The sequence below is a fragment of the Chrysochloris asiatica genome, unplaced genomic scaffold, assembly GCF_000296735.1.
Source record: "Chrysochloris asiatica unplaced genomic scaffold, ChrAsi1.0 scaffold00246, whole genome shotgun sequence".
Classification (NCBI taxonomy): domain Eukaryota; kingdom Metazoa; phylum Chordata; class Mammalia; order Afrosoricida; family Chrysochloridae; genus Chrysochloris; species Chrysochloris asiatica.
Window position 1 is genome coordinate 2,429,992 of NW_006408764.1, and position 10,116 is coordinate 2,440,107.

Below are 10,116 nucleotides of genomic sequence, written 5' to 3' on the forward strand. Positions count from 1 at the left end.
TTCACAGCTTAGAGCCTCTGAATCCCAGGCTGAGGGCTGGGATTGGGGATGATTTGATACAAAATACCAGCAAGAAGCAGGCTCTGTTCTCATTTATTGTAACAAAGCCCACCCATCCACAGAGTCCAGAGCAGAGAAGTCTCTTGTCATTCTAACAGACCCTGGGATCCCCAGGAGGGAAATGTTGATCAGCTCACGTTAGGGGCAGAGAGATCAGCTGCCCAAGTGGGTGCGTAGCCAGAGCACAGCATTCATTAAGCTGTCCGACTCCACCTCCATTTCTGAGAGTGTATGAGTGCTTTTGGGATAGAGTAGCAGCCTGTAGGGGTGGAGCAGCAATGCTTGAGATTGGAGGACCCGTCCCTGCTCCCCTGCCCATCAGCAGCCAGGGCTTGCCCTGCTGGACTCACCGAACAGGCACGTTCCGTGCCTTGAGGGCACGGTAATACTCTATGCCCTGTTTGAAGGGCACACGCCGGTCCTCCTGGCCTAGCATCAGGAGCAGTGGCGTCTTCACCTGGATGTGGGAGAAGTGGAGAGCAGCAGTGAGCAGGTCTCTGGGCTTTGGATGAACAGTTGGCAGATTGAATAAGGAGGAGGGTCACGTACCTTAGGGACATACTTGATGGGTGACTTCTCCAGCATCTCAACCCACATGCTGAGGTCTGGCAGGTAGTCACTACTGTAGAGGAAACCAGCTTCTACCACACACCTGCAAAAGAGGGAGCTAATGCAGTGCCAGGTAGGCATCTGGGGTTCTGCAGGGGTGTGGGGTGGTGGGGAGGAGAGCAATGGCCTGTGGAGCACATTCACCAATCAGGGATGTCGGTGGAGCCCATCATGGAGGCAATGTTGATCACTGGGTTCCGGGCCACACAGGCACTGTAGGTCTCTGGGTACTGACCAATTAGGTGGCAGGAGAGGAAGCCACCATGGGAACCACCCATTAGGGCCACACGACTTGAGTCAAAGTGCTCCTCCTGAAGCACCTGCTCCACTGCAAACTATAGGAAAAAGGGAGAGCACGCTGCAGCCAGTTGACTGCCCAGCTGAATTGAGTTACACCCTGACAGCCTGCCTTCCACCCTGTTCCCCTCAGCCCCCAACTACCTGGACATCCTTCACATCCTGGTGGCCCACGTTGCCTGGGAGGGAGAGGATACTGTCCTGGCCAAAACCCGTGGAGCCTCGATAGTTCACTGGAGGTCAAAGTGGGACCAGACAAGGTGGTCAAGTGACATTCCAGGCCCTCTGGACACCCACCTATCTGAGAAGTGGGCCCAGGGATCAGCTACACCATAGACTGTCAGGAGAAAGTGGTCAAGTGCTTTGAAGCTACTTCCCAGTGACGATGGCATCTTTTCCATGGAGTCTGGAGTTGGTCCACAATATTGTCACCTTGTGGGACCAGAAGCTGAAACAGGCCACTTCCTGGGAGTGGTTACTAGGGCCACGCTACAGAGGCCTTGGAGAGGAGGCTAGTACCAATGGTGTTTGTATAAAGCAGATGGCAAACCAGGTCCACTCCCAAACCCCCACAGCCTTACCTTGATCACTCACCTAGCAACACTGCAAAGCCCATCTTGCAGAGCAGGGCTGGGAACAACATCCAGGCAGTGACAAACGATGAATGGGGGCCCCCTGCAGATAGGGAGCAGAGGTTGAAAGGGCCAGCAAGGAGGGGCAGTGGGAGGGCAGGGGCTCTTAGGTCAGATGCCTACCGTGCGGCATGACCACCATGGGGACCTGGGTCTTATCCGGACGGTTGCTGGGCTGCAGAAGGATTGCTTCAAAGTCAAGGCCAGCTGAAGGGAGAGTGCAGGTCAGCAGGGCCTGTGTTACCACCCAGTGGTGTCCTCAGCCAAGGCCTCAACTACCTTAGAGACCAGGCCAAGGCAGCCCACACTATGACGTACAAACTCCTCCTGCCCCCTTCAAGGAACCTCAGTCTCTGCAGGGACAGCATTCTGGATGAAGTGTGGGCATACAGACCTGTGGAAGGCCTATCTTTTTTCAGATCTGACAAACTAGCCTGGTGGTATCCAACTCTGATACCCAGAACATTTTCTCAGATGCCTGGACATTATCAACCACAAAAGGGATACAAAATCTTAGGGATGAACCCGGAAAAGGCTACAATGTAAGACAAAGCAGGAAAGGTCATAGCACATGTATGCTAGGGAACCTGGAGTGGGTGTCCCTGTACCCCTGGCCCAGCTCACCATACTGCACGTTCTCTTGCTCCGGGGGTGGCTGCAGCACCCGGATGCCCCAGTGGATGTCGGGAATGAGCTCAGCCTCCTCCAGGGGCACCCAATACACTGATTGTTCCTTCCCCGCAGGAGGCAGGAACCCAACTTTCTGTCAAGGGGGAGAGTGTCACACAGGGCCTGGGTGAGCCCTGCCCTTGCACCTCTGTTCCGTATGAGGAATGGGCAACTCTCACCATGCTGTCCCACCCACCTCCAGAGGGCACAGCATGGTCCCTTTTATGAGATGATGTGCATAAAAGGTAGTCATACACACAAACACACACACTTTGCTCCTCAGCTTCTACTGTCTCCCTCTGCCCTGCAATATCAGAGGACTGGGCACTTTCCCTAGGCAATTCTGTTGAGAACACCGTATATACTAACCTTGGACTTTCCCCCCATGGGTGCTAGCCCCTTGTGGACCAGGCTGGGGTCGGGGGGAAGGTTGCCTCTGCCTCTCTACATGCTAATCAGTTATGGATAGATGGTGGTGGGGGGGGACAGCTAACTGCTAGGGGGTGGGGAGGGCTCTGCCTGCATGGAATCCCTGGCTCCAGGCTCACCAATACTCACCAGGCTTGGGGGCTGGCTGGGTGTGGAGAACTGTGCCACCATGAGGTCCCGGTCAACTGTAAGAAGTTTCCAGCTTCCAGCTGGCAGCCCTGGAGAGGGCAGATGCAGGGCTCACCACCTTTTCTATCCCTTACCTGCACAGTCTGAATCCCAGGCTGGAGAATATATGGCAAGATACCCCTTCTACCCTGAAGGCAAAGGGACATCGCCCTCAAACAACTGTGGGTTCCTGGGTGAACCTCTTGCTCAGTTTCTCCTTCATCGGACACTAGCTGTGCCCCAGTAGCCGGGCAAGGGGACCCACTGACTACCACAGCACAACCGCCCCTCAAGGACTGCAGGGATGAAGGGGGAAGTTGCTGACTCCTGGCAGTAGGGTCCATAGAGATTGTTAAGCAGGAACTGCAGGTTTCATACAATACTTGGGCAGTTTTATAGAAGGGCAGGCACAATCAGGGAAGCTGAAGGACTAGAGACATTTAAGAGGCAGGCCTAGATATGAGGAAGATGAAGGGACCAGCAGAGGGCTTCTCCTGAGCTGTCTCTTGCCCTGAGGTTGTTCCTGCTAAGTGCTATATAAGTCAATTCCAACTCATAGCGAGGGTTTCCAAGGAGCAGCTGGTAGGTTTGAACTGCCAAGCTTGTAGTTAGCAGTCCAATGCTTATCCTACAGCACCACACCAGGATTCCTTGTCTGAGGTTTTGTTGTTGTTAAGTGCCACTGAGTCAGTTTCAACTCGTAGTGACCCTGTATAAGGTTTCCAAGGAGCAGCTGGTAAGCCTGAATCACTATGCTTGCAGTTCAAACCAACCTTGTAGTCCAGTGCTTTATCCTACAGTGCCACACCAGGACAGCGCCCTAAAGGTTTGAGAGGAGGAGGGACGACTCTGGCAGATCTTGACCAAAGCGTCTTGTAGGAATGGTGTAGGAGCAAGAGCGGGTGCCAAGTTGAGCACAGAAGGGCAGTGGACAGGGAGGTTGTTTAGTGGCTAGGTAAGGGTCCTGCCAGAGTAGGGCTCTCAGGAGACTGCTAGTAAAGGTTGTGGAGCAGTCAGTAGTGTAGAATGGCCCAGAGTGCCACCACTATCCCATGTGCTTATATGTCTCTCCCCCAGCCCTCCTACTCTACTCACCAGCAGTCAGGGAAGTCACGCTGCCCAACTGGGTGTTCACAGAGAACAAGTCCTGCAGCAGAAGAGGCCAAGTGTTGGCACCACATCCAAGAACCCTGAGCTTTGTGGCTTGCCCTTACTTACTCTCTATCCTCTTAGGGACACCTGGGCCCAAGCTGAGGCTGGGTAGCTAAGGCAATGGCTACTCAGTAGACTACGGAGTGGCTCAAGACCCTGTGTTCAAATCCCAACCCCATCAAAGCCTACTGAGTGGCCCTGGGCAAGGTATGCAAGATCTTTTTGAACTGGTGTAAGGAACAAGTAATACCATACCCTAAAGACCTTACTGTAAGGAAAACAAGAATCATCAAAACTGGACCAACACATAACAAGATAAATGGAGAAAAGATTGAAGTTGTCAAAGACTTCATTTTACTTGGATCAACCATTAACATTCATGGAATCAAACCATGCAGCACCTCTTTTAGTGTTTAGGAGCAAAGGTATTCGTTTGAGGACTAAGGTGAGCCTGACCCAAACCATGGTATTTTCAATAGTCTCATATACATGTGACAGTTGGACAATGAATAAGGAAGACAGTAGAAGAACTGATGCATGTGAGTTACAGTGTTGGAAGAGAATATTAAAAGTACCACGGACTGCCAGAACAAGCAAATCTGTATTGGAAAAAGCACAGACAGAATGCTCCTTAGATCCAGGATGCCTAGGCTTTGTTGCTCATACTTTGGACATATTATCAGGAGGGACCAGTCCCTGCAAAAGGACATCATGCTTGGTAAAGTAGAGGGTCACCAAAATAGAGGAAGACCTCCAACCAGACAGATTGGCATAGTGGCAGCAGCAATGGTAAGGTGGGTATGGAGCATAGCAAGGTGGGCTCAAGCATAGCAACAACTGTGAGATTGTTGCAGGACCCGGCAGTATTTCTGCTGTGCATAATGTCACTGAGTCACAACAACAAAAAGACCTTAACACACTGTGGGTGCCCCACCCTCTCCCTGGAGGACCTTAACACACTGTAGGTATCTCACCACATCCTTGGAGGACCTGAACACACCGTGGGTGTCCCGCCTCCATCAACTGCTCTTACAGGGTGCTAAGGGGTCTACCCTGCTGACAGTTCCCTTTCCCCCAGCTGGAAATGCCTGGGAGGGGTCACACTTTTACCTCAAAAGGTCAAAGGGTTCTTCTGTTGGGGGGCACCAGGGCAGCCCACCCCACCAAGGAGAAGGGAGAGCAGGGCAGGGGCAGGCAGGGTCTTCAAAGGCAGGTAGGACCTTGTGGTAGTGGAGCATCCACCCAAGAGCATGTGTGTGCTATGCTCCAGGGGCCTGGGACTCCTCTCTACATAGGGCCCTTTACCTGCCGGCTGCGCTGAGCTGAATCGAAGACCACTCTCTGGCTGTCGGCTGACCAGCATCCCAGAGGCAGCAGGCTACAGTAGATCCCACAGAAGTCGTCTGTAAAGATGGGAGGTCTGGGGGCCACATCCAGCAGTGGCTTGGGGATTCCTCAAGCCTATGAGGCAGGCAGGGCTGTTGGGGAATTGACCCAGGGCCCCTGCTCAGGCACCAACCTGTTAGGGTCCTGCACTTTGTGGATGAAAGGCAATCCTACAAATGGGGGTATCCTTGGGGATAAGGAACTTCCCAAGGAAGGGGCTGAGGGATAGACGCCTGAGGGCCCAGAAGAGAGATGGCCTTAGAAAACAAGAGACTCTCATATCCTTGGAATGTTTTAGGGTCCCATTCAGAGTGATAAGCACCTAAGACTGCAAGAGCCACCCTCCCAGAGATTCTACTGACCAAGGGCTTGGCATAGGAACAAAGAGTGTTGAGGTACGGAAAGCACTGCAGTCTTCTAGGGCCTGGAGCTTAGCAAACAGAACATTCCAACCTAGTGCCCTTCTGAGACCCAATAAAGAAGCTATGGCTTTTTAAAAACAAGGAAAACCTAACATGAGGTACAGCACAGAATGAAATCATCCAAGTCCCTGGACAGCTTGGACCATCCTGATCTCAGCTTTGGTCCAGCCAACTCCCTTCCATAGGAACTGTTCCCTGTGGCAACAGCCCCACTCCCTGTCGAGGCTGGAGATGGGGTTGGCCCAACAGAGAGGGAGAGACCTCAGAAGGATTCCAAGAGGGAACAGCTGGGGTGCTGGTCTCAGGCAGGGAAGAAATAGATGGTAGGAACACAGAGCCGTAGGCTCCCCTGCACCCATCCCACCATTTCCCTCTTACCTTCCAGTTGCCGAGGCACAATGTCCACCACCACTGAAGTGACCTTGGTGTACCAGTCATACTATGAGAGAGTACAGTGGTCAGGGGCAACAGAGGACAGGCAGTCCCCTCAGCATGGAGGACTGCATCTGTCCCCATCTCTGACAGTCTCAAAAGGGAGGGAGGACCTGGGATTTGAGAGACCTGAACCAGATGTACCTCCTTTCTGGGGACCTGACCCAGATGTATAGAGGGGCTCAGTGAGGCAGGTCCCTGACTTTCACCAGGGTTCTGGAGCTGTACTTGGGTAGGGACTGGGACTCTATTACCATCCATTGCCACTGAGTTGGTTAAAACTCACGGTGCCCCACTATATCCCACCAGTCCCGTGTACAGCACCTGGTCATGTGCATATGAGAAATCAATGGGAGGGACATTTCTTTAGACAGAGCATGCTCTCAAGGCGGTGAGCCCTAATGGTGCAAAGCCCTCTATTAATGCTTTCAGTCAACAGGCGCTGCCTGCAGAGAAGACAGGCAGAATTCACACCTTCACACAACCAGGATAGGAGGACAGCCACTGGGATTGACATGAAAATGATGCTGGCCATTCAGCTCTCATTCACTACCTACCCCTGTCCTAGCACCCCACCTCTAGCTTACCAGGCACAGCTGGCTACATTGATGATGGGGAACCAGAGATGGGTACTGCAGGTAGATGATGCGACACTGGTCTGGGCTCAGTCGGGGAGAAGAGACAGCCAGGGAGTCATCTGAGAGGAGTTCTGGGCCAAATGGACACATGAGCATCACATGAGCTGGCAAGGCCAGAGTGTGTCAGCAAAGAATAAGAGGGCGCCAATCACTTACCACATTTCCCCTCGATGAGGTCCACATAGTAGAGAGCTGACCTGGAACCATCAGAGAGACATATCCAACTTCAAGACCAGCCTGTGCTGTGGGCCCCTGCCCTGCCCCTCTACCTCACCTGCGGTTGGTGCAGAAGCGGATGCCCAACCGGAAGGGATCATGCCACCATCCCACGAACACCACACCAGTGTCTCCAGGGGCCCAGAATGCCTGCAAACAAATCCATGGGGGCAGGTGTGAGCTAAGGGAATACCTCAGGCAGGGCACCCAGGCTCCAGGAGGGACTTGGGCCAAGCTGGCACTGACCTGTCCAGGGGATACATTCTCAGGGACCCCCTCGAGCACAGAGATGTTGCCGCTCTCAATATCCAGCACACAGAGGACAGGGGTGCTTTTGGAAACCATGTTTTCTCCCCAGTCTTCATAAAACACAAACTGATCCCCCTGAGAATATAAGATACTTAATGGCCAGGTCTGTCTGCAAGGCCCTGTCCTGCCCACAAAAGTACATCCCCCATTCTGACAAGTGATTTGGGCCGGGAGCACACTGAGCCCCAGGGATGTCCTGCAGGATCTGCATGGACAGGCACCTTGATGGCCTGGTCCAGCTTCTTTGCCCTGGCCACATCGTCATCACTGGCACTGACATCCAAGGCTTTGGTCTGAAAGAAGGACTCAGTCTTGGGGCGTTTCTTCTCTGCCACATACAACAAGTGTGTCTCCGAGTGCGACCAGGACAGGCAGCCAAAGCAGTCTGGGTGTAGGGAGGGTTGATCAGGACGAGTCCAGGGTTCTGGCTGCCCCTCCTGCATACCCTGCCTGCTCACCAGTCAGCTGCCTCACCATCCTCATACACGGGCCCATGTTTCTCCAATGCTGACAGGTTGAAGCTCTTAAGTTTCCGGTTCTTTTCCCAGACCTGAAAATATATGAGTGTCAGGCTGCCCCACCTCCAGTACAGCCCTATCCATGGGACTGAGCCCAACTGCCCACCCTCTGGCACCTTGCAGACTCACTTCCAGGAATTGCTTCTCTTCGCCGGTGCCCATGCTCCCTGCCTTCCGCAGCACGGCTTTCATGGCACCCGATGGAGATTCTCTACTCAGTAATCTGAAAACAAGGGACATAAAGTTGGGATTGCCTCCTGCTCACCAACAACCTTGTCCAGGCCCCTCACTGGCCACAACCTCTTAGACAAGATTCTTGAGACTTTGATCTCATACCTCCTCCACTTCAACCCCACTATGGCAACTGGCCTTGCCTCTCCTTCCTGGGGTAGGGGCTATTCCCTCCCTGGGTCTGGAGCAAGCTTCCAATGCTCATCAGACCATGTCACCAGAGGCCACACGAACTCTCTGGGAGCAAGAACTTAGCTCCTGGTCTCTCTTCTGTACCTTGCTTGCATCGGGGCATATGGTGAGCATTTATTAAAGATTTGCAGATGGCTGTAGCCTGTCCACAAGCTTCTCCCCTTACACTTACTCCCCACGGGTTTCCACACTGTTGCCTGCAGGCCCGGCAAACACAACTGAGTCCCCGTCGTGGAACACCAGATACTGACGGCAAAATCGGATGTTCTCCATGCATTCAAGGTCCCTCTGTGTCCATTCTGTGAGTGGAGAACTGAGGCTGCTCAAATTGGCCAATCTTGGCCACAGCCAAGCTCCACCTACCCCCATCCATCTCTAGATACTCTGGGTGCAATCCACTCAACCCTTACCACAGGCCTGAGCTGATAGTCTTTTGGGCAGAACCCTCTATTGGCCCCAGCAGCCACCCCGGATCCTGAGGGTAGCAAGTTGGAGGCCCCAGGCCCACCCAAGCCCCATGTGGACGGGACTCAAGTCCGAGTTCTACTCCCATAACTCTGGTGCACACTCTAGTAGCTCCACCCTTGCCCTCATGGGCTCCGCAGACTCCTCAGACATCTGAGTACAGGGACCATTAACACCTTCCTATCTCCACATCCCTCCATCTCCCCTCCCCAAAACCTCAGCTTCCTCCAACACTGGTGCACACCTTCAAGTGGTGATCCCTTCACAGTCCCACCCTCTCCAAACTAGAGCATATGCTGGAATGAGCCCGACACCCCGATTCTCCACCCCATACACACCAGTGTGCACCGTCCGGTAGAGGCCCCCGTACTGCGTGGTGATCTCTGGGCCCAGGCAGGCGGCGCTCAGCGAGGGCTGGCGGCTAAGGCCCCGGTACAGCGCCGCCGCCTCTTCGGGCTCGCTCAGCAGCACCTGCGCAGGAGACACACCAGGGTCAGACCCGGCCCGGGCTGCGGGAGCCACAGGGACCGCGGACCGAGCCCTCACCTGCCGCTCCATGGTCGCCGCTGGGCCGCCGGGGTTGTACCCTGACTGCAGGGACCCGGAAGTGCAGCTTTAGGGGCGGAGTCTGGGGAGACCAGCCGGTTTCCGCCACAGGCGCGCGGCTGCGACCTGAGAGGGGAGGGGCCTTTAGCGAATGGGCGGGGCCGTTTGGCAGAGGAGCGAGGCCTTTCAGCTTTAGAAGCGGGCCCTGGAAGGCAGAAGTTTGAGCTTTTGACTTAAGGGATATGATGGAGAGGGGCAGGGACCGTGAGGAAAGAAGCGGGCCCCTTTTAGGGGCGGACCTTTTTGGGTGAGAGGCGGGATTTGTGAGCCTTGTCCAAGGCCTAGTACTTGGAGAGGTTGTTGTTGTTAAATGCTTTCGAGTGGTTCCGACATTTAGCGACCCTGCATAGGGTTTCCAAAGGGTGGCTGGTGAGTTTGAACAGCCGGCCTTGTGGTTCAAACCGACCTTGCGGCCTACTGCTTTATTCCACAGCGCCACACCAGGGAGGCAGGAGGGGAGTGAGTGAGATTTACGAGGAGAGGGAAGGGAAATATGGGGGCGGACCAGGAAAGGACAGGCATGAAGAATCAAAAGGTCTACACGAGAAGGGAGGGAGCGCTTAGGAGTAGACTGTAAGGAGAAAGAGGAGAGATCGGACCGGAGTGGGTTCTGAGAATCCTAAGGGTGAGGTATAAAGGAATGCAGACCAGTGTATTTTTGAGGCTGAGGGGCGGGGTGGGGGCT

General features: G+C 54.1%; 1 protein-coding gene across 1 annotated transcript; it reads right to left on the reverse strand.

The window, feature by feature from the left end:
* Positions 1 to 213: 213 nt before the first annotated feature.
* On the reverse strand, positions 214 to 9,383 carry APEH (acylaminoacyl-peptide hydrolase). Its single transcript, XM_006873598.1, has 22 exons — positions 9,372 to 9,383; positions 9,164 to 9,296; positions 8,533 to 8,659; positions 8,067 to 8,160; positions 7,894 to 7,969; positions 7,641 to 7,804; positions 7,357 to 7,494; positions 7,169 to 7,260; positions 7,051 to 7,091; positions 6,844 to 6,965; positions 6,203 to 6,263; positions 5,322 to 5,419; positions 3,960 to 4,011; positions 2,826 to 2,914; positions 2,223 to 2,361; positions 1,722 to 1,805; positions 1,561 to 1,641; positions 1,111 to 1,199; positions 814 to 1,004; positions 610 to 712; positions 411 to 517; positions 214 to 319 (listed from the first exon to the last, which is right to left on the reverse strand). Exons 1-22 carry the CDS (start codon positions 9,381 to 9,383, stop codon positions 214 to 216), a joined length of 2,199 nt encoding a protein of 732 aa, XP_006873660.1.
* Between the last annotated feature and the right edge of the window lie 733 nt (positions 9,384 to 10,116).